This window comes from Pagrus major, chromosome 14, assembly GCF_040436345.1.
Source record: "Pagrus major chromosome 14, Pma_NU_1.0".
NCBI lineage: Eukaryota > Metazoa > Chordata > Actinopteri > Spariformes > Sparidae > Pagrus > Pagrus major.
This window is the reverse complement of record NC_133228.1, coordinates 12100676-12125023: the sequence shown is the minus strand read 5'-3', so window position 1 is coordinate 12125023 and position 24348 is coordinate 12100676. Positions and strand designations below refer to the sequence as shown.

Here is a 24348-nt window from a genome sequence, read left to right as displayed (position 1 = left end):
ATATGCATAAACACGTCTTTGTGGTTTGGATTTTCTTACTACACATGATCCCTGAGCAAGTCTTGTGTGTTGTTAACCGCATCCACAGCCTGGCTGCCTTGAATACATGAGGCTGTGGTACAAGTGCAGTATTTTGACATGGAGTTGAGGCATTCGAGCCCCTTTTTACCTCACCACATAGAAAGATAAACGCTTGAAGCTTTTGATTAGGAACACAGTGTGCATGTTGGCTCAGATGAAGCATAGCTGGGCTAGTTTTGGTCTGAGGAGGAATTTTTTAGTCACATTGCTGGAATAAAAGGCAGTTTTGGTTTGGCGGACGCAGCTCTGACAGCGTTATGCTCTTGGACGGCGGACGAGCAGAACGGGGACTGGCAGCGTGAGGAAGTGAAGAGGTTTATTGGCGTCGTTGGTTTTCAGTTCTGTGTGCTGGATGCTTTTTAAAGTGTCCACCTTGTAAATGTTTAAGAAAGAGGATGAAAACAAACACAACTTCCCCATTTTGGACATCGCTCTTCCCTTCTTCAGAACTCATTAACCTGTTTTTAAATTGGGCCACCTGTCACCACAGTAACTGCTGCTAACTGTCACTGGCGTTAGCTAGTTAGCTCAGTTAGCCCTGCAGCTGGCGGTCGTATTGGCTTACTCTGTCTGGACCGGGAGCTTGGAGCTATTTACTTTTTGGTGTTATTTATTACCTGACTATTTTCTATTGAGGTGCAAACTGGCTAGGGGCTAGCTGGTTAGCATGCTAACTTTAATAGATATCTCTGCAACGCAAAACAGACATCTTTGACAAAAACATCAAAACTGTTATTTCTTCACATTCTTTCAAACATGTCAGTTTTTTTAAATGTCTCAAACTAAAATTCCTACATATTGCTCCTTTAATGCATTCTCACAAATGTGTGCTCGCATGTGTGCTCTTCATAATGCTCACTCTTATATTCCCACACACTCCCCACTAAATATTCATGATCCTTACATTTGGCAGAGACGGGGGGCTTGTGGAGCACCAGTTGCTGTGTTGCCGAATTAGCATATTAATGATATAAATGCTGTATAATTAACATGTGGGAGTGGATTATGCACGTGAATCACTGTCGGATCAGTGGGAGAGAAGAAAGGGTCGGGCTAATGAGGTTAAAAAGCACATAAACGAGCACTTTTGAGTGAAATCTGCCCTGTGATTTAGCGCAAAAAACGCTGGTAAAAGCTGTGGGATATGAGACAGAAATGCTCTTCATGCTTCCTTAATGTTTTTTATTCACTTTAATGGTGAAATCTGTGTTAAATTGAGTGAAGCGGCAACATAATATCGAGCTTTGATCACCGGCGGTTTACCTGCCTCATTCAGTCGGGCTGTTTTTTTGAAGGAGGAGGGCTGGTGCTCCTCTTACTCAGGGCCCGTGGCGGTGTTTGTTCTTTTAAGGGGCTTAGACAGAGTGACGAGCAAACCGAATGTAACGTGGTTTGACAGGCCTTGACTCCAAGTGGCAGCCTAAAACACATGCGAGCCTAATCCGAGCCAGTAGGGCTTTCCAGGGGATCTCGACTTATTCAGCAGAATGCACTCGCAGACGCAGATAAAGTCCTAATGGATTAAGGCGAGGTGAAAGCGCATTAAAGAGATCCGAAATGCAACCTCTGACTTCAAGATCCCTTGTGGACACAGTCGCCGTCAGTTAATGAAGAGATTATTCGCTCTCAGTGCAACTTTGTTTGGTCAGACGTGTGAGGTAGTGCTGCCGGTAATGATCGTTTTCATTATTGATGAAGCTATCAATCTTTTTTCAATAATTAATCTGCAAATAATCATTCAGTCAATAGAATTCTCGAAATGTCGAATGTCCAACTCAAGTTACCAAAAGCCCAAGGTGACATTTTTAAGTTTTGATTTGATGAAGGAAAATCTGATGGAGTCTGACACATTTAAATCACATTTAAATTCCTTCCAAGCACAGTTTGAATTTCTTTACAACACCTGTCACATTCACCAATTCACACACATTCATACACTAATGGCAGAGGCTGCTCATCAGGAGCAATTTGGGGCAATTTGGGGTTCAGTATCTTGTTCGACATGCAGCATGATAGACCAACCAATGTTTAGGGAACAGTGTTCGTGTTCTGACCCATGACTAGTCAGTAGTCATTACTACATGGTTACATGCCTATATGGATACTACACCCCTGTGAAGTTTCGTGACTGTATCTTGCAAAGCTGGGCTGCTATCGCGCTGACAGATCTGTCCATAGAGACAGACAGACACATAAACACCTCGCCACATAATCAATACTGCTTCTGTGTTCCTTCTACTAAAGGTGTTTCCAGGACAGACTCTCAAGGTGAAAACATTACCAGCCGACACTGTCGCTGTCTGGTGAAGACTCCCAACCCCAAAGCGACCGAAAATAGTCAGACACATAATAAGACCAGTTTAACGACACAGTCGAGCCGAACAGACGCAATTAGGGACGGAACACCAGCGCTGGCAGAAACATAATGCACCTCCGGTTAATGAGCAGCTGCAGTGGAAAGGGTAACAACACAGCTCATTTTCCTGCAGATTGTAATTCATGCGCCTCTTTATTGAATCCACTTGGATCCAGGCATGCGTCAGACACACTGACACACTAACCCGAGACGCAAAGGAACTTGTGATCGAAGTCTAAAGTTTATTTAAAATCAAGTGAGTCTTTGATTTTCCCAGTCTCCAACCTTTCCACCTTGTTTCCAAGTTTCTTTACGTTCTCTCAGTATGTCTCCCTTCATGACCTTCACATATGCTGAAAATCCCACCGTGACGTTTTCAAGTGATGCGATGGAGATGAGTGGTGCCACGTTAGCCCCGCGAGGACACGCTGACACACTCCATCAGTGTTAAACCACCAGCTCTCCACCACAGACCCTTTGACTTTTCTATTTTAGCTTCTATATTCGCTCTCTGTTCCTCTGCTGATGCATTCGTCAGTCTCGATTCCCTCGCCTCTCTTGTTTTCTCCCGAGAACACTGACAATACACAGAGTTTTTCTCCCTCCCCTGTTGTTGTTTCTGTCTGTTTATCCATGTGCACTGCCGTCTTTGTGTAATGTCTAGTTTAGGAGGGATGATGGTTTTGGTTGAGAATAGCTGCGTCCTTGCCGTGACCCAGTGGGCCTGGTGTCACATAGAATCAGACTGTGTGTGTTTGGGTGTGTCAGAAAGGATCAGACTTTGCCCTTTGCTGGCTGAAACGCTGGTCATTGCAGGGCATCCGGAAACCGGGTTCAATAGACGGACAATTTGTGTGTTCATGTCAAATCTGAGCATCTGCAGGTCTGTTATTGTTCAGTTTATGCAATAGGATATTCATGCACCAATGGCATCCACTCAGACGTGTGTGTGTCTGTCGGTACGGCAGCTGTGTGGTCGAAAAGCATCTTTTTTGGCCCTAATTGTCTGGCATAATAGCATGCAATCCCGGGGCTTTTGACAAAACAACAACAGATCAATTCCCTCAAGTGTAAGCACCTTTCCTGTCTCCTCCGTGCATCAGTTGGCACTTAGCCAGCCCAGACAGTTGACAGACAGACAGTCAGAGGCAGGCGGATGACAGACAGTTAGAGACAGACGGACAGACAGCAGCTGGCTTGTGGATTGACGGGCGGGAAGCTTTCATTTCACTGCAGAAAAAAAAAAAGAAAACGGCGACTTGAAACTGAATAATTTAGCCGACTGCAGCTGGGAAAGTCACTTGGATAATTCATGCATCGGGCACACTTTGTGAGTGCGAGTGTGTTTGCTGTGATTGCCTCTGTGTGTGTGTGAGCGTGTGTGTGAGTAATTGGGCTTTGAATGAATTACAAAAAGTAGGCAAGTTTCAGGTTTCTCAGCCTTTGTGTGTGTGTGTGTGTGTGTGTGTGCGCGCAAGCGGTTTGGTCTTTGAATGAATTACAAAGTCAGATGTGCACTTGTGACAAATCCCTTGTAAAGATAGTGTTTCTGCAGCTCGAGGGATAACAAGGAGCTGGCGAGGCTTCAGCGTAAAATGCACAAGGACACAGACTACACACATACACACACACACACACACGCACACGCACAAAGTCACAGACAGCCCAGAGTGTCTAGCTGCCGTTTGATTTCATCAGCAGACTTGATATCAATGTCAACATGAGAGAGTGGGTGGATGTAATTCAGCTAAGTCCTCTCTTGGGTTGTGGGCTACTCTGCCAGGAAGAAATTTAAACTTAAACACCTCAGCTTAGTCTGATGATAAAGGTAAAGTTCAGTATTTTGTCCAGTATTTAGTTTTTGACAGTTTTAATTAAAAAAATGCAAAAAAAAAAAGGTTTTAAAAAAGGTTTAAACTGATTTCAACCAAAGATTTATTCCCAATCCACCAAGAAGTTGTTGTGTTTCCTGCTACAACATGACGCCACAGTTAATTAGTGTCATTAGAGTGCAATGGGGAACATACAGAAAATGCTTCTGCCATAGAAAGTAAAGAAGAAATGGGGAACAAAATGTAAATTTTTCTGGTGATAATATGCACCAAAATCCCATTAAAGGTGCACTATGTAGTTTTGGGGACAAAATTTTAATCAGAAGAGAAAGATGCATAAACAAACTAAATAAACAAACTCTCTTTGTTTTCATGACTGAATAAACTGAATAAACAAACTGACCTTAAAGAACAACACAACTTCACACTGTTTCACTTTGTTTATATTTGGCGGACCCTGCCATCTTTCTAGCTTCAAACAGTGTTCTGGGGAGCTTAATTTCCCCTTGTTTGAATTTCTTCTTCAAAACTACATAGTGCTCCTTTAAGAAGAACATATTTTGGTTAACGAACAAAATAATTGCACTTCAGAATTTCCGATTTTTTTTATTATTTTGAAAGCAGATATTAATAAACTCGATTAAAACGTGATAAAAATTTAGCTCCGTCAACTAGGAAACCAACTCAAATACATGACTTTTCCCGCTCTATTGAACAGTAATACAGTGTCCATGAATCATCACCTGTGCGTCCACCATGTTTGTACTCTGGATCTCTGGGTGCAGCTCTCTGTGTCTTTAAACTGGGCTGTATTACATATAATCCCTCTCCGGTGGGCAGGAAAAATCTCGCAGAGCTGCTGGGATGGTGCGTTCAGGTACACTGGACGAGCCCTGCAGGCGGAAGAAATGAAATTCCCTCTAAACACGTTAGCTGTAGCGGGATCCTGCTCGGTTCTGCGCGGCGGGGACTCTTGTTATACGTTTCCACTCCAAATCCCACTGAAGCTGTCTTATTTTTTTTTCCCTCTGCATGTTTGTGTCCATGTATGAATGGATGTCTGTGTGTGCTCGCGTGCGTCGCTGTTTGAATAGGCTACTTGTGCGACTTTGTGAGTATGTGTGTAGACATCTCCGCGGCTTGTGTGTGTGTGGATCGATCTGTCAGCGTTTCTGTGCTTGTAGGAACACCAGTGTGCAGGGGTTGACTAATCTGTTTGCACATGCAGGTTTGAGAGTGTGTTGGTTAATTTATCTGTGTGTCAGGCTGCAGCGAGCGACTCGGCGGGACGCGGCTCTCTTTTTAAAGCGCCGGTTGAAGAGCTGTCAACTGATACTCCCCGCAGATGGCTTTCACACTCTCACTCTCAAAGTAGCGTTTACTGCTAATGGACCATCAGCATCTCTCCGTCCCTTCCTTCTTACCTTTTATATTCTTTTAAACATGTACAGGCTTAAATCTTAGAGGAGTCCTCATCTACTTCAGTTGTTCCAGAAAATACTGCAACACTGTTTTGCTGTTAAGCTCCACAAATGTTTCGTGGCCTACAAAACCTCAGCCAGCTTCCAATCTCAATGGGGATGAGTAGAAAATTAGTGAATTTTCATTTTTTGGGTGAACTTATCCTTTTAACTCAATATGTTCTTTATATCATCCCAAAAACAAGATCCAAACTCAAGAATTGACATCCAAGCTTAAGATTTCTTTCTCTCCGTATCAAACTTGGCCACTTGCTGCACACCTCCATCTGTTATATAAATGATTTCTCTCCCTCTCGCTTCAGAGCCTGACCTCTCCTTAAAGGGATACCCAGAGAGTTTAGTAATAGAGAAGACAGATTATGAAAATAATGATGTTACAGAGGCAAAGATATCCTTCCCGTCTTTAATATGGGTCAAGCTTCAAAAACCAAGATTCATGCACTTCCCTTAATGCAACTCTATTAGTTCCCTTTATCAGATCCACGATGCCTTTCAGGCTTTCTGTTAAGTCTTCAAGCCCAAGTCCACCCTGTATGTCTGTTTTCATTCGGTTTGGGCAATATGTCCACTCTCAAAGCTGTGGTTTCAGTAAGACGTTGGAGGTCTGCAGAACATGATAGAGATGCATTTTTTACCACCTTATACGTGTCTCCGAGGGAGTCTGCTGGGGATGTGTAGTGTTGTATTACTGCAAATACATCCAGACTGCCTCATATATTCCGCATTACGTCGGATGTATTTATGTAAGTTTGTTTTGTGAATCACTATTTTCAGTTTGTGCGGAAACACATATTTTATAAGCTTTGATTTTATTTCACCTACACAGGTTATCGATTGTACCTCCTCTCCTTTTTTCCCGAAGCGTTTTTGTGTTATGTCTTAGGACCTTTTTCTTACTCTGCATAACAAAGCTCGAACATAGAAAAAATACAAAAAAAAAAAAAAGACTCATGTGGGTGTTTTTCTGTCTCTTTTTCGTTGCAGTGCTGGCCAGTTTCCGAGGGACTGTCCAGCATGGCCTCCCACTAGAAATTGGAGACACGGTGCAGATCCTGGAAAAATGTGAAGGTACGGTGCGCATACACACACACACACTCAGCGTGAAACAGAATAGTGCATGTAAGGAAAGCAATTGCTTTCGCTTGAGCAGTGAAGTGAGCTCACTTTGACACCTCTAAAGTATTAGGTGCACTTCCTCTTTTGGTAGAATGTAAAGCTCGACTAAATCTATGTGAAAGCGGTTACATTCAACCACAAACAGGCCCACAAACGCACTTCTCATACGACTTCTTGAGAGGTACCGCGGTGCAGCGTGCGCCCGAAATGAGCAGCATCATGTGTGTGATGAATGGCTGTGGATATTCATGTTTGCTGTTGTTTCCTGCACAACACACTGGCTGCTTTTCCCGCCTTCCTGCCCACGCTGAGTCTGTTTTTCTCCTCTGCTTGCTCTCTCTTTCACTCTGTTTCTCCATATCTATGTTAATGTGTTGGGTTTTTTTTGTCCCCTGCATCCTCTCACTGCTTTCTCTGTCCTCCTTTTCATCTCCGGAACCATTTGAAATCATTTAAGCACAGCAGAGCCACGCTCTCACGCACACCTTGTCACAAATAAGCAGCCGTGCACAAACGCTATTGCACACCTCCCACTTCCGGAAGCGCTCGACACACGCCGTCTCACTTCCTGTTGGGAGACAGAAGCGCACACTCGCACCAGAGGGAATCAGCCGGTCGAGCAGCCGGTCGTGCTGCCAGCCAGTCAGCCAGCCAGAGGGGGGATGTGATATTGCAGTAAAAGGCCCAGAGGAAGTAGACAATAGCACAGCCAGCGGAATGCTTGGTTCAGAAGGGAGGAACGAAATCAAAATCCTGCCAGCAGAGAGGAGGCTGAGAGACGGGCTGCTGACAGCAGAGGAGGCAGACTAATGGGTCTGCCTCATGTTGATACTGTTGACACTTCAAAACACAGGAGCATACCCTGTGAAAGTTTCTTTACTGACTTGTGAGGCACCGCATCAGTAATACATTAGACTGAGTGGACAGTATATTGTGATGTAAAACAGTGGCCCCCAACCCTTTTTTTATCTAATGTAGCCTGGCCCCTATCAGATCAGCTCAAGAGCTCCATGTTCCAAATGTGGTCATGTCAAATTGTTTTAAAGTGGATGTAAGTTGGTCGCAAAAACTGTATATTGTTACAATATTTTTTCTTTTCACACAAACGAATTGTCAGAGTTTAGGTCGGTTTGGTCACGTTAGCATTTATGCTTCTACAAACGTGCTAGGAGCTTGATATTCAACTGTTCATCCATTAGTTTTAGCTAAACGTGTTTATCCATTATTTTTCACTATTTCACATGATTGTTCAATATTTTTTGCCAACCGTCTTAATTTTTTTATCCTAAACGCTTCGCAATTTCAACTGTTTATCCATTAGGCCACTTTTAGCTAACAGTTGTTAGGCCTGTCCATTACTTTAGCTCAGTACGCCAACCCAAAATGCATTACTTTGACCTCTCTGTTGCAACTGTTTATTCATTACTCTAAGCTAACTATTTTTAAGCTTTAATCCATGTCTTTTAGCTAACAATTTCAACTCTTCACCCATTAGCATACTTTTAGCTACCTAGTTCAAATGTTTATGCATAACTTTTTAGCAACCTGTTATCCATTACTCTTAACTCGCTGTTTCAACAATTTATTCATTATCCTAAGCTAAGTATATTTAGCTTAAATCCAATACTTTAGCTAACTTATTTAAATGTCTATCCATTACTTTTAGCCATTTCAACTGTTTCTAAATTAGCCTACTATTACAAAACTATTTCACTTAGTTATAAATTAATGACCCATTTCAAAAATGTATCCATTAGTTTAGTTTGAGCTAACTATTTAATCTTCTTTGCTCGCCCATTAACTAACTAGGTTTTGCACAGTCTAAATCATAACATGAGGTGTTAAATCATTAAAACTGGATAAGGTTGTCGGGGGATTTGTGGCCTCCTGCGCAGTCAGCCTAGCCTAACCATGTAATTGTAACAGTAACTGTGTTTTTTCTCTTTAACACAAATATATGGATATATTTAAAAATCAGCTGCGCTACTTGAATACATTCACCCTGGCAAATACATATGCTATATTCCAAGTACCCCATCCTACCGATCTCTTACAGATGTGTTGCTAATCTTCACTGACATATAACTTTGCAGAAAGACGTCACAGTACTCGACCTCTGCTACTGGAGAAATGACTCATGTAGGAAATACTGAGCATGTGTTTCAATTTTCAGACTGAGACAAATTACTCAATCCTCTTCTGATTCCCGTGCATGCCTGAAACAAATCAGGGAGAAAATACCGCCGAAGTCGCGGATGCTCTGGCGAAACCCAACAGTGATTAGAATAATCTAATGCATTTACATTTGAGCTATTTAGTTAATGCTCTTATCTGGAGGGACTTACAATGACTCCGACAGTGGAATGAGCTTAAATCGTCAGTTCGGAAAAGAGCATCAGCTCAAAGCCTCCGATGTGAATTTCTAGATTGTTTCTATCAGTGCTGGGATGTGCAAAAGGTATCAAGCGCGTACTAATTTGGCATGAGCTCAGATTGGAGTGTGTAATGGTGTGAGAAGAGCGTGAGCGTATGCAAGCTGCAGCTTTGTCACCTTTTTTCTCTCTGTCTCTTGCCTGGGCAGTTTACACAGTGAGGTTTACAGGGTTTTCAGTGGCTTCATGTGTCACAGGTTTCACTCTGCTGTGCATTAGCCGGCGGTCACTGCCAAAAACAGGTCGTTATAGAACAGTTGCTGTGTACCGCATTGCTCCTGAGTGCTGCTGTTACGTATAAGAAAATCTAAAGTGGTTTCAAAACTTTGTATTGGCAGTGGAAAGTTATTCAATTGGCAGTGAGAGTGCCAGCGATCCGGTGATGTCTCAGTCCCCTTTTCACATGGCACTGAATTGGAATAAAAATAGACGTCTGGTGGGCTTACCATGACATTCAACTGTCAGAGGGATCGCATCATTTCATTAAATCACACGCACACATGCATCTCCTTCTGTATCCTTCTGTCATTAAATGTTCTCCACCTCCTCCCCTTATGTGCACGGCAGTCTGAGCCAGATATTAAGTGAAATGTTTAAAAATGACACGCTTGAATTTGAAAGTGGTGCTTTGTCTCTGCAGGCTGGTACCGAGGGTTCATCCTGAAGAATCCAAATGTCAAGGTGAGCGTCTGTGTGTGCATGTTTTACTTGTCTGTCAGAGCAGGGATGTCAAATTTTAAAGCCTCCCCTGGGTTTGTCACTGTTAGCCGCAGCTAGCAATTTCACCGGACCAAAATATGTCACACACTTTTTCTGTTTTGTGGTGGAAGTGCTCAACAATGTCTGTTACATGAGCTGCATGTGGTTAGCCGCCGACCCTTTGTCAAGTCTTAATAAAGGCCACACACACTTTTGCATTATTTTGCCTGGTTAGAGCTCTTCTCAGGACTGTGTGTACAAGTCCTCCCACTTGCCTTTTAGTTTTGCAGCACCTGTTGGAGGGCGACCACTTTAGCATGACAGATATCACGACATGTCAAAGCAGGAAATGGAATAATCACCGTCAGGACCCTGCTACCGTGCATGACAGTGGAACAATCGTTAGTGTTATTACTTAACCTTTTCCACTGCAGACATTTTGAGTAGCCATAAAAACACAAGGCTAAATGACATCATATCACTTCCTGCGGAGCTCTGTTCGCCTTCGACTTAAAGCAGAAGTCAAACCAGCCACGATAAGTGAAAGCACCTGTGTGGGCGTGCTGGGCCTTCAGTGGAAACTAGAGTCACGAAATGTTTGATAATAGTTTTTTTTCCCTCGTGTCACAGAAGGAAAAAAAAGCACAGATCTAAATGATGAAATGAGTTTTGGCGGAATTTCATTTGTCTGATTCAATTTCAGGGTCTTGATACGGTGCATGGCGGCTCACTGGGACCCTTGTTAGTGATATTAGTAACACACAAGTAGTCAATAACGTCTCAAGGCAGTTAACTGAAGGTTGCAGCGTTTGTTTTTTAGGAAATAATAAGTCACAAATAAGCCTCTGTTACATGGGGCGAACAACACCACAACCCTGAACCCAAATTAACCACAAAACGACACACAAAACCTTAAGTACAGAAAAAAATCCAAGGTTGAGAGGCATGACCAGCACCTCCTAGGCGGGCACAGGGGCTTATAAAAACAAAACAATCTATTCTTTTAAATAATAAGAAAGCAATGTTTAGAATGGAGGTGAGCATGGATGGAAATGGTGACACATGCGTGCCATGGGAATTTCAAAATAAAGGGTGTATCTCAATGATGGCGGTTAAATGAATCGATGTTTTCACTTTGCATCGAAGCTGTTGGATCGTTGATCATTGAATCCATATATCGATCCGGATCGATGTATCGTTACACCCCTATTGACCGGAGGGTCGCCGGTTCAAACCCTGGACAAGCAGGATAAATCTGGGTGGGGAAAGTGAAATGCAGCGGGGGAAAAGAGGGCGAATAGCTCAATATTGACTATTTAAACCAACAGGATCATTGCTCTTAATGAAGCTCCACATCCTGTTTAAAAGCTCTCGCGCAGGAGAAACATGTGACAACATAAACCCAGTTGGGAGTAAAGTGTCAGGTGTGTGTTCAGAGTCTCTGTGTGCGTGAGTGTGTTGCATTTACCCTCAGATACTTCAACATAAGTTCTGCTTTGATCTCTGGAGTCAATAGGGAACAACTTTCAGTTTATTAGCGTCAAATAGGACGCGCACACACACACTTTTCATCTTTTTTTTTGAATCCCATTGCTCCTTGCTTTTATCTCCCACTTCTGCTCCTCTCTCCCTCCTTTCAACCCACAAACACACTTAGCGCTGTCTTTATTATGTGCATGCTAACAGTTGAGTGCTAATGGGAGTGAGTGAAGGGCTGCTCATTAACCTGTTTGTCCTCTGCCCTGAAGGGGATCTTCCCATCCAGCTACATCCACTTGAAGAATGCCCACGTCAAGAACAAAGGGTAAGTAATACCTTTTATTTATTTTTTGCAGGTTTTGGTGGATGCTTGAAGTTAATTCTCATGCGTATGTTTGCAGGCAATTTGAGACGGTGATCCCCGTGGAGGACTCCGTCATCACAGAGATGACGTCGACGTTGCGAGACTGGGGTGCCATGTGGAAACAACTCTATGTGGTAAGAATCCACACACACACACACACACACTTGACACACACATTTAAATATCGCTGCTGCCTTTTTTTAGGTTTCTCATGGAGGGAATTTGTTTGGCGCCGGGTAACCCAAAAGCCGCCAAGCGTTTTTTTCACATACATTCATTAGTTGGATTGATTGTGTTTGTGTCCTATTAAGCTATCTGGGGTGCTGATTAAATTGACCTGATGAATACTTGCAGATCAGAGTGCATAAATTTGCAGCGAAAAAGCAGCAGGACACTGAGGCTAATTTGCACAAATCCATTTTAAGTCGCTCTGTCCTCTTCTAAATGTCGATTGGTCTCTCTAATGTGTTTTCTCTTACTCCGTTTTCACTTTCACGTGGCCCGAAGCAACCGTATCCTCTTATCTGTGTCTTCCTCTCTATCCGTCATCCTCATTCTGTCGTTCCTTCCTGTCAATTTCCACTTTCAATCGCCTCCTTTGAGTGTTTCTCTCAACTCCGTTTTTTTCTTTTCTCTTCCCTCCACTGTTTCCCGCTTCCACAGAAGAACGAGGGGGATTTGTTCCACCGACTTTGGCACGTGATGAATGAAATCCTGGACCTGAGGAGGCAGGTGCTAGTGGGCCACCTCACCCATGACCGCATGAGGGACGTCAAGCAGCACATCACGGCGAGATTGGACTGGGGCAACGAGTGAGTAGAAGAAGGACCTCTCTTTAATGGCTACACAGGCATTTTTTTTTACAGTTCCTTCTCAAAGGACCATATCTGTGTTGTTATGTTTGTTTTTTTTATGTTCCAGGTCATTTATTATTCATCAGTTAAACTTTGCTACTAGTTTTAAGGTTGATTTCCTGCCCTCTGCTCAGCGATTGGAATCCATTCTCTCTGAAGTATAGTATGAAAATCAAATAGCAGTGACTAGAGGCTGCCTCGAGAGCAGCAATCCATCACAGGGAACATTCAGTCAGCTTTTTTAGGTCTGAAAGTTTTGTTTTTATTGCATGGTAATGCAGTTATGAACCAGAACCGCTTTAAGTTTTGCCCTTTGGTGCATTCAGTTGACATCTTCAGGGATTTGAAAAGTTGATTGCTGAACTGCAGTCTTTCTTATAGCACTACCAAATTCAAAATCATTTATATTGCATTTTTGTTTTGATGCCATAGTACGATATAAAAAAGTCCCCTTCTGGCGGTGGTGCTGTATTTCGACCAAGGAACTACAAAGGCAAAGCTTCTGTCTGATCAATAACAACTTATCGCCCTTACAGGGATAAATAAAGCTGTATTGAGTTCCACTTGTTTAGAGCTTCATTTAACTTGTTACCCTTTGGATGAGGGTTGAGAAACAAAACTCAATGTGCCATTTGTTTCATTGCAGTTTCATAGTAAAGCAGAAATGAATAACCATTAAACACAAGACGGGTACTCTGGATTTTCTTTGACTCTCCCGGTTGACCTCTGCATGTCTCAAAACCAAACAAGAATACGCAAAATGGACTTTTAGTTCCTGATTTAGTTCCTGGGTCTAGTTCCTGGGTCTAGTTCCTGGTAGGGATGGACTGATGTACCTTTTCTCTCCCGATACCAGATTAAGGTATCTGCAGATACCGAGAACCAATCTGATATCAGTTTTCCCATCGTACCAGCTTTAAAAAACTCTCATCTCGCTGTGATCCGATCTAAATACCCTGCTCGAAATGCAATTAAACACATACATCACTCGGACAAGCGGGCATCATGGTCATGCTTTTTTTTAACACAAAGAAAGAAAGAACCTGAATGTGTAACATTTGCCGAATTGAAAAGAAGGCCCAAATAATTATGAATTTGTCTGAGGCAGCATTTCTCAACGTTTAGAAAGTCTCTCCTAGCTCAACAACTCACAAAATCGAGAGATTTTTGAAGGGAGTCTGGGGATTTTCTCGACTGACAACAAAGAACTAATCTATTAGTCTTTCATAAATGTAGTGTACATGTTGAAATTAGTTGAAACAGTGTGTTCAAACAGCTGCTAAATGTTTGCAGATAAGACGCACTTTCTCCTGCAAGTTTCTCCCCACTAAACAACTGCCAAAATTGCACAATTTTTTAAAGGGAGTCTGGGGATATCGCAGTTAGTATAGTGGTTAGATCAGTTGAAACAGACAGTGTTCCCAAACATCTGCTGCTAACATTGTGGTCACATGCATTGCAGACCACCTTTGACTGAATCCCAAATTCACGCCTGTACTTGTGATCCAGAAAATAACAACTAAAATAAATCAGGCTTCACGTTCACTGTGAGGGAGAGTTAAAAACCTAAATTAAAGTTTGGGAAATGGTCATCAAGAATACATTTGTAGTTAATCAAGAACAGCCTAACAAGCTAATAACAGCTTGCTTTTACTACCATTAGTCTTTCACTTAACTAGCACTTGAAGCTAACAAAACTTAATTGGAAAAAGGAAATTTCATATTTTAGGAAAAAATAGGACATTTTAATAATAGCGAATATGTGACACAGTTACTTGTTATTCTGGCTTCTGGCTTCCTAAAGCTTTCTGCAACTCTCGAACTTGACGTTCCTTCTCTCTCTGACTCTTTCTTCTCTCCTTGCTCCTCACTCTTTTGTCGTCACCTACCATCCCTGCAGGCAAACTCCTCCTCACTCAATCAAGTCTGTTTCCCCTCCTCACACAGACACCGCTCTCCTCTCTTCATCCTTCCCCCTCTCTCTCTCCTCTCTTTCCTCTCCATGCCATGGGGGTGAAATAAAAAAAAACCCTTTTCTCTTTATATATCAGTCCTTACCAGTCCTTCACTCTCCTTCATTCTCCCCGCTGTGGGCTCTCCTCAAACACACACACGGACACACACATGTCCTTAGTGAGGAGGTGGACAGTCGCTCGCTGTGGGCTGCTGTATGGTTGACCAGGCCTGTTTCTTTTTTATTGCTGACAAGGAGGCACACTGTAGCGTGCCGTGTTGGCCCACAGAAAAGCAGGGTGACATGTAGAGCTGTCTGAGGAAGCCAGTGAGGAGAGGAAGAGATGGAGGGGAGCTGTTTGAAGGATAAAGAGGACAGCGGGCATAACAGGGGGCTAAAGGGAGACGAGAGGACGATCTGTCAAGTTTATTTAGACGACTGACACGGGTGATCTGACAGCGCTGGTTCGCATGTTTATGTGTCACTTGTGGGTCTATGTGGTGTGCGTTCATGCTCATTTAAGTGTTTTGCCAACCAGAGAGTAGGATATGAACTATCAATATGTTTACAAGACGTCTGATCTGTATGTTATCGATTTGACCGTGTAAATCTTTGTGTTACAGACAGCTCGGCTTGGACCTGGTCCCCAGGCGAGAGTTCAGCATGGTGGACCCAGAAGAGATCAGCGTCACAGAGCTTTACAGACTGGTGAGTGGTCTTACAGCTCTCCACGAAGCATTTAACCACTTTGTTCTCAAAATGACACCTGACAATTATTCACACCAAATCAGGCTTTTGTGATGATTACCGCATGGTTGTGTGGCGGTATGGGGTCCATTTGTGGGAGGTCATGTTGAGAACTGAGTGTTTGTGAGAGTCAAAGCGTGCGTGCACATGAGTTCTGATCTGACACACACAAAAATCCCCTCCACTTTCAGGATGTAGTGAGCTAAGTCGCAGCGCTAGGCTCCAACACTTAGACTCAAGTCTACTAGAGTCAGGAAAAGTGTAGTGCCGAAGTATTATGTTCTCAAAGGCATCAGACTGACCACGGGCTCTCTAGCTTGGGCAAGCCAGGACATGTCTGACACTATTGTTTCTGGGCCTTTCCACAGGATGTTTTTTGAAAAAATGTTCAAGATGATCACACAGACTAAATTTCTCACACAGAGACATATAATTGTTAAGATATGATTGACAATATGTCCTTTTAAACACATTTAACATAATTTTTCTCACACAGGAAACACAGTTTCCATTAACCCCTTGATTTTACTGAATAATCCTTTGATTATACAGATTTTTTTCCTCCCAAAAGAAGCCTTTTGTAAAAGCTATTTTGAATCATAGACTACAATTCAAACACAGACGTCAAAGCTGGGTACAAGAAATAAACCAAGTGAGGACACAAGTAGGAGAGTAGGCTATCATGTCAGGTTGCTTTTCTTCAAAAGTTGGTTCTGTTTGAACTTTTTTGTTGCTGCATATTATTTAGCATCCCTTGTGGTCTACGCCGCCGCAGCTTAAATGCACTACCCACATTTAAATGAATGGGAGAACTGGCGTTTTCGGCTCCCCTGATGTGTCCTGGTGTACCAGGAAAAGTGGGTGAAGATAACGGATGGATGGATCGTACATGTAATACCAAAATAAAATTGTCAGTCACAGACTTACAGTTGCTGCTCGCTTCAAGCAAACTGCTTCCAACAACACATTCTTCAACTTTATCGCAGCAGACAGTTGAAGGATGTTTTACCAGTCGGTTCATTCTGTACTTTGTCTGATCCAGCTAACCTCTAAGGCGATGTTAGGAGCTGTCCATCATTGACAGCACTCTTTGAGAGTTTTTCCTCAGAACCCGCAAGTGGCAGAGGCAGCGGTGTGAGCTGGCAGACTTTGTGTGGCCAGCTGATTTCCCTATGTGAACACACCTTTTACTGTGGAAATGTTTGAAAAGGGTTCAAGTTTGGATGGAAAGTTTCATATTTGACCTTTTAAAAACAGCAGTTGGCAAAACGATCTCGCCACAAGCGACATTCTGGAGCTTTTTTCGATCTTATCACACAGGACTTTGAGTGAAAGATTAGAAAAAAATACTCATTGGGATACGGGCATCACAGGAAAACAAAGTGTAGCTGAATCTCTCCCTCCTCCATCTGTCTCCGTACCTCTCTCTCTCATTCTCCCCTTCCTTTCCCGACTGTTTGCTCCCTGCTTCCCCTTCCCATTTTTCCCTCCAAGCCCCAACCGCTGTTACCGTGGCAACCACTTCTCTGCCCTGATACAGCGCAGGGAGAATTGTATCACACACACACACGCACGCACAAACACGCACACTGTGACGGCTTTCCCTTTCGCAGGGGTAATTGAAGCTCTTAATCCATCTGTTTCTCTTTTTGTTGCGTCAAAACAAAAGCAGCCATAGCGGGATGAAAGCTTAATACACCTTCTATTAAATGGCGCTCAAAACGAGCAATTTCTCCCTATACTGAGACACGATGAAGGGACTGGCATTCGCAGACGTAAACACACAGCGCACCGTCACACCGAGCCCAAATTACATCAATATTTGTCAGTGAGATCTTTGTGTGTGAGAACAGCTTCTTTGTTTCTGTCTTGTGCTGAGCCGCTGCAGTGTGGCTTAATTAAATTGAGATGGGGATTACCTGTGTGTGTGTGTGTGTGTGTGTGTGTGTGTGTGTGTGTGTGTGTGTGTGTGTGTGTGTGTGTGTGTGTGTGTGTGTGTGTGTGTGTGTGTGTGTGTGTGTGTGTGTGTTGATGGCAGGGGGGTGTTTCTGTGGGAAAATGTAGCCTGACTGCTACATTGTGTCTAGGAATTATGTGATATCTGCCCAGTGAGAAATGGAGAGGACACTGAGAAGGACAAAGGAGAGACAATCAGTGCAGTGAATACGATGCAGGCACGTCACAGACTACATGTTTTGATTTTGATTTCAAAATAAAATACATACGATTTGATGAAAAAAAAAGTGAATGAATGCAAATTTGTCTCGAGACATTCCCAAAAAAAGCCCTGACAGAATCTGTGGCCATTTTAAAATGGTTGTACAATAAATTGTGGACATATTTAAAGCTATAATAATAAATATTTTTATATTAACAATGGATCAGATTGATTTGTGCATTGTGAAAGGGTTGACTAGTAGTGACAAACCCACAGTGAATCTTCATCCAGTCAGCTGTTCCCCTCAGTTCAACAAAGCATTTTAGCCTCTCTTAGCTCATTGTTTTGGTTTTACTTCCCGCAACTTTACTGCCGCCCAATGACAGACAAAGTAAGCGACCAGTGGGGCTTTTCCATCCACATGTGTGGGCTCAGGTTGAGTCAATTGGCACAACACCCCACCGCGGCAGAGATTTGCATTTCCACTACAACAAGGCTACCCACTTGACGGTGTGTCTTTAACTAATGATGCTGTTGTTTTGAATATTGGTCAAAAGTGCAGCTGTAGATACTCTTCCTCCCTGAAGTATTATGGAAGATTAGCCACTAACCCAGCTCTGCTAGTTAGGCGTTAACAATGTTTATGTTTCCAATACATTCTTCACAATAAAAGTTATTGTTGTTTAGTTATTTAAAAGCTTTTATTATGAAGCAGCAAATCAAGAAATGTTGGGTTGGGACTCCCGAAACAGCTGAAAGCCAATATGATGAAACAGTAAAATAAAGCAACACAGGAGACAAAACTATAGAGATTCAGATGGAAGCTACATAATTATTGGGAGCTGAAAACACAGACTTTTTAAAACGCCCTTCTCTCTGGTCTTCTGCATAGACATGAGTCTCGCAATCGCGACATACCCCAGTTTTAAAGGCACAGGGGGGCTGTGGTTTCGAGATTGCTTGGAGGTAGGCCGGGCGTGCTGTGGACCCCACTCCGGAGAAAGTCCATCCTGGATGCAACTCGCCACAACTCAGTTAAACTGGTGATGGTAAAGCAAATCTGCGCGGCATGGTTTGACTCGGCTTGGCCAAAAGCCCCATGGCTGTCTGGAGAACATAGTTGTGCATTTAGCATCGAAATAGTTGGATGCTTCCCTCAACAGTTGGAGGAAGAACACCACTTCTCTTGGTGGCTGCTAGCCTGTGCAGTCAACTCACCGGTCCTTCCTATTGTCGTTAAAGTTTTTCTATGTAGACTGAGGCCTGATTTTCAGTTGACTTATTTGACTTGACATCTGAAAACAGACGTCCTTTGAAGCCTTTTTATTTGGTCGAAGCTTTAAAGTGAGAAGACCTTTATCAAATCCCTAGCCTCATGTTAAGTCTGCACAGTTAAAGCTAAAGCTGTCTGTAGTGCAAAGGCAAAACTGCTTCAAACTTGCTTGCTTGTCCCTCGGAGAGTCAGTTCAGCGCTGTGTGCGACCCGAGTTTAGATCTCAAAGCGATGAATTCATTAACTGTGGCAGATCAGACAGCGGTGATGGATGGCTCGGGCCTGGCCTTGGACACACGGTTGTAAAATTTCCTCTGTGACTCCGGTTATCACTAACCGAGCTTAAAAGCTGTACACGTCTCTTACTTCCTGCTCATGCCATGCAGGTCTCCTTAGCTTAAAAGAGGGATGAGAGGAGGCTTAAATAGTGATGTAGAAGTGAGTGATGAAAGGCAGCTGTGATGGAGTGATGTAGAAGTTTCTCCGCGGCCTTGGTTCGACCCTTTCAAAAGCTCCTCGCCGTTCTACAGTTGCTCCACTTGGTGCTGCTTCATGCTGTTTAGGAAAAGATTACCGAGTGAACAATAATAAGATGGTTGGGCGAGCACAAAAACGGTCATACTCTCCCAGTTTAGCTATATTTCCTCTCATCCTCGTCTTGTCGCCCTCAGCATTTTGTGCTGCCAGCAGGGCTGCCAGGCTGTCATGTCTTATCCTTTGTGTCTAGTCATGCCGAAGCTGTCGCATAACCACACACCACTCCGGTCCCGGCAGCTTAAATGACACACTGAAAATAACCTCGTAATAAAATCCCACAGCATAAATTAGACCGAGTCATTCTGCGTCAAACAAAACCCCAGGAGTTCAGCCCTGTTGTGCAGAGAATGAACCGATCTGGTAAAAGACAGTGCTGGTGCCTTGTTGTTAGATCTTTCTGCAGCGTGTTTCCTTCTGGGATCTCAGATAGGGCAGAGCAGTCACGACAAAACAAAACAAAACAAGACAAAACATATTCATCATTCTGACAGATATCACAACTGTAAAAATGATTTGCGGTGTAATTTCAAGCATCTTTAGGTCTTAGAGGACCATGTTAGTGTTCCTTATGTCTCTATTTTTATAATACAGTACAACTGTTTTCCAAAGCGCATCATAAATTTTAGATTGATTTCTTAGCCTCTAGGCAGGCACTGTTTATCTCACAATTCACTACAGCATGAAAATCTCAGCTCTCAGAGACTTGAACCTTCTCTGAACTCTGAGATACTGTAGCTTGGCTTTTGTAACGCGCTCTTGGGTGTGTTCTAAACATTGCAACCTCAGTGCCTTGACAGTCAGCTGCTGACCAGCATATTCATAATGCAGAGGAGAACCACTTTTAAACTGTTTTATCCTCGTCGGCCATGTTTGCCTTAGTGCTGCACAATTAATGGAAATGTCATTGGAAATGGCAATGTCCAATTCGCAGAAGCTGCAATTTTCTTGATAGAGGTAAAACGTGTAATAAAACAGCATTATGATATGAGGTGCTGAAATGCTGCAGAGACGCCCTGACCTACAAATCTTGTTCTCCAGATGTAAGAAAACATGTCCAGGGCTCCAGGGTGCAACTATTTAGGTCACACATGCACCCAAAAATTGTGTAACAAGTGCTGCTACTAAACATTGTCATCGGTCGCACCGGTGTGCCACAAATTTATTTTTTAAGCAATTTCGGCTATTGCAATTTCTTCTTTTGTTTTTATTTGCAAATTTATCCTTGTTTACAATCATGTAATTCATATGTTGGAGCACGTAAATGAGTTAGGTTTGTTTGGTACAGACAACAACAGATGACACATGATTTCAGTGGAAGTAAAAACTTGGATGCAAAAATGACCATTCCCACTAATCGTGAATCATATCGCATTCTTAATATCTGTCGTAATAATCTCAAGATGATTTTCTTTTTGCCCTGAAGTGTGCAGCCCTTGTCTGTGTGTTATTTGTCCTTGAGACTTTTTGACGTTACATTGTCCCTCCAGAAGGTAGTGATCTTACGGTCAAATGTATGCATGTATTTCATTATTTGTGCCAAAAAACTGCCAAATTGGAAAAATGGTTACCCGGTCGTTTCAATCACTGCAATTTTCTCTTAAAAAATCTGATTCAGTGAAAGAAGTATGAGCCCAAGGCAAAAAAAACAAGTAACAGCCCTCTGCTGTAAAGATTATTGCCTCTATATGTGTCCCAAAAAACTTGTTTTCTAAGGCATTGCTAACTCCTGTGTCACAATTTCATAATTTCTTTCCACAACTTTGCATTTTTGAAGATAGGGAAGGTTATCACTCGCAAAAAATAAGAAAAGGTATCACAATTATTCAGAATAACTGTGTGAAAACTCCTGGTCAAGTCTCAAGGTGTCAGTTGTTCAGTATTTTGGGATGTGCACTTAGATAAGATGAGACGACATACAACAGTGTCGGGTAAAAATGTAGCTGGCTAGCTTAGCTTAGTAAGAAGAAACAGACCTGGAAACAGTGGGCAGCTAACAGCTAGCCTGAGCAGGCAACCAGCACAAACTCCAGGAAGTTACTGGTACTAGCTAAAAAAATGGTGTAAAACTGTGAATCTTGGTTGCAATTCCTCCTTTGTGTGTGTGTGCGACTGATACGATGGTGCATTATATCACTGTGTCCTCGCATTTTCTTTATTCTTTTCCTTTTCTTCTCTCCCCATCATCCCCTTGCCCCCCCTCCTCCTCCTCATCTCTTTACATCCTACTACAGAATTAAATGTGGAGCACAGTTTGGCAGTGGTTCTGCTGGCCATCTGGTGCACTGTGTGTGTGTATGTGTGTGTTTGTTTGTCCTTGTATTTGGGATGTTGACAGCAGATTAGGGTGAACCTCTCATAAACAGAGCTGTAGCGCGCGTGTTGATCTGGAAGGTATTTACACGGCCGCACCGCGCCGTGCGACGCTTTATTGATCATTTTTGAGATGGATCGACTTAGTATAGCGTGTTGTATCAGACTCTGGGAGCTGACTTGCATTGTCTTTAGTTTGTGTTTCTCCCAAGATTTAGCAACCAGTTGAAAGGGATGCAAATCACAACACCATTATTTCTTTGTGTCAGGGAAATAATTAGCATGCTCACAGGTAAATAAATAAGATGGAGTTTTTCTTTGCTTTTATACCTGCTGGTAAATGTGTTTTCTCGAGTAAATAGACTATAATGGATTTCTGTGATTGCACTAAGAGAGTACATAAATAAATCTTTAAGTGCTTTCTTGAATGTGCATTGTATGTATAGCGATACATGCTTCTTTGGCACCGAGACTGCCACAAAGAAACAGCCAGACAATAGCGTCTCAAAGTCCTGACACCTTAGCCTCCGGTGCTGTTCACAGTCTGCGATTATTACACGCTTTATTAACTCGATCGATATCAGCAAAATCTATATCTTTAGCCTGCTTTTTTACTGTTGTCAAATATATATGCAAATCTGCAGCAAAGCTCCTCCCAGCCGCGCGGTGTCTCGGAGGCATATTACTTATCTCCGACGAGGAAACTCGACGCTAAATACGGCAGCTCTTGAATGCGATAGGGTGGTATTAAAAAAAGATGTATCCACATGTTGTTTTCCCCCTGGTATTAACTGCATTTGATAAGCTTTGATGCTGCATTTGAGGATCTTTGGGGATTTAGAGCTTATGGATTCTACTGTTTTTTTAACCTCACCAAATCCATCCCCTCAATCCTATATCAGAGCAGGAGAATATGTATTTTTTTGCCAGTTCTCTCTGCTCAGAAAACCTTTATGTAATGAAGTGGTGCTGATATTGTTCTGTCCTCTCTTCTGCAGATGGAGCACCGGCACCGTAAGAAGGAAACCCCAACGCCCGCCAGCACACATCACTTGTTCGTCCACATGAAGAGTCTGATGAGCGCCAATCTGGGGGAGGAGCTTGAAGTCTTCTTCCACATTTATGATGGACGGGAGAACAGGCCACTCAGGTAGAAAAAAGGAATAAAAGTGATTTTAAAGGGAGAGTACACCCCAAAATTAAACATACATATTTTACCCTTTACATGGAAGAGCAAAGGAAACGATACAAGGCCCATAAAATACATGACTTTGATAAAAGTTTCTTGCCGTCAACCCAATGTTTCATGTCATCATATGATGGCAACTTGGAGACTTTCCAGGTGTTTTTCCAACTTGAGAGGACGTTCATGTGAATTTTCCCAGTCGGAAAAACAGTTTTCTGATTATTCCGACAGCACCTGGACGCACAGTGAGCATCTACTCATGGAGAAGAGGCTTGTGCTCATGCTTGTGTCGTGGCTGCACGGGATAAACAAATATAAACACACATATCGCGTCCTCGTCGGCTGAGCTGAAACATTAGCTAGCTTAGTGAGCTAGCCTCTCGTCTATGCGTGTTGATACGGTGTAGTGTCACAGTCTGTGGATTATCTTTAGTAACCGGGTCATGATTTCTGTATATTTTGCTGTTGAGTTTTTCAAATGTATTTTTGGTGTTTGAATCACCACCAGCCAAGTGCCATCTTGTTCCATTATATTTGAGAGAAGGCAGACATCTCTTCGGCTGATATCTCCAAAAGTAGGCAGCTCACACCAAAACAATCTAAATGGATAAGTACCACAACAGGTAAGATATATAAAATTTATTTTTGATTTTGGGGTGAACTGTCCCTTTAAAGTGCAACACGTGTATTATACTAACATTATAAGTCTTGTTCTTTGCTTTGATGGCATTAATCAAAACTTATTTGTACATAAGGTTTCCGCTTGCTCATGTCTTTTAGACTCACTGTCCACAGCAATATAAGCGAGGTGGATCAGTGATTGCAGGCTGAATGGCTCCCCTTCTGATGTCAAGAAGCCTGCTGTAATTACATTCATGAAGATTTATCAAATGAAGCAGGTTGTTAAAGCGCACGTGGACACATAAAAGCGGGCAACGCCACGCTATTTCCTCATATAAAAAGTGTTTGTGCAGTCCACATGAAAGGGCCCGTCGCCCTGGGAGCCCGCACACTTCACTCGCACCGCGCTCAAACACTCCTGAAGGGGCGTCGGCAAAAAGACTGTGTTTAAACTCCCGGGTTTTAATAGTTCAAAGCGACAAAATTCCACTTCATGTCACAAACAAGTGGATTCGTCAGGCGAAGGAAGGAACGAGTGGGTTGAAAAATGAGCGCAGCAACACTGAAACTTCTTTTGATAAGTCATGCTCGTGTTTGACGCTCCTCTCCGCCCCACAGGGTCACATCAGAGGAACAAGGGTGACAGTGATGGGGCTCATTTTGTTTCACGCCGCAGTTAACTCAACTTCTGTTTCTACTGAAATCCACTTCATTTTTCATCACATTGGTGGTGCAAAATCAAACTCTCGTGCAAACTTGGTTGACCTACGTTTCTGTAAATCTAAATCTGTGGTTTCCTTCCCCATTGTCAATAAAAGAGGTTCTATTTTTAGCAGAAGTGTGCAAGCAGGCTTTTTGGTTGTCATCA

At 42.8% G+C, this 24348-nt stretch overlaps 1 protein-coding gene across 1 annotated transcript in view; it reads left to right on the top strand.

Moving 5' to 3' along the window:
* Positions 1-24348, top strand: part of dock4b (dedicator of cytokinesis 4b) — a 127976-nt gene that overhangs the window by 27356 nt on the left and 76272 nt on the right. Inside the window, exons 2-8 of the mRNA XM_073481179.1 lie at positions 6735-6818; positions 9939-9979; positions 11746-11801; positions 11878-11974; positions 12504-12652; positions 15272-15356; positions 22672-22823. Coding sequence (XP_073337280.1) covers positions 6735-6818; positions 9939-9979; positions 11746-11801; positions 11878-11974; positions 12504-12652; positions 15272-15356; positions 22672-22823 — 664 coding nt within the window. The remainder of the gene's footprint in view (positions 1-6734; positions 6819-9938; positions 9980-11745; positions 11802-11877; positions 11975-12503; positions 12653-15271; positions 15357-22671; positions 22824-24348) is intronic.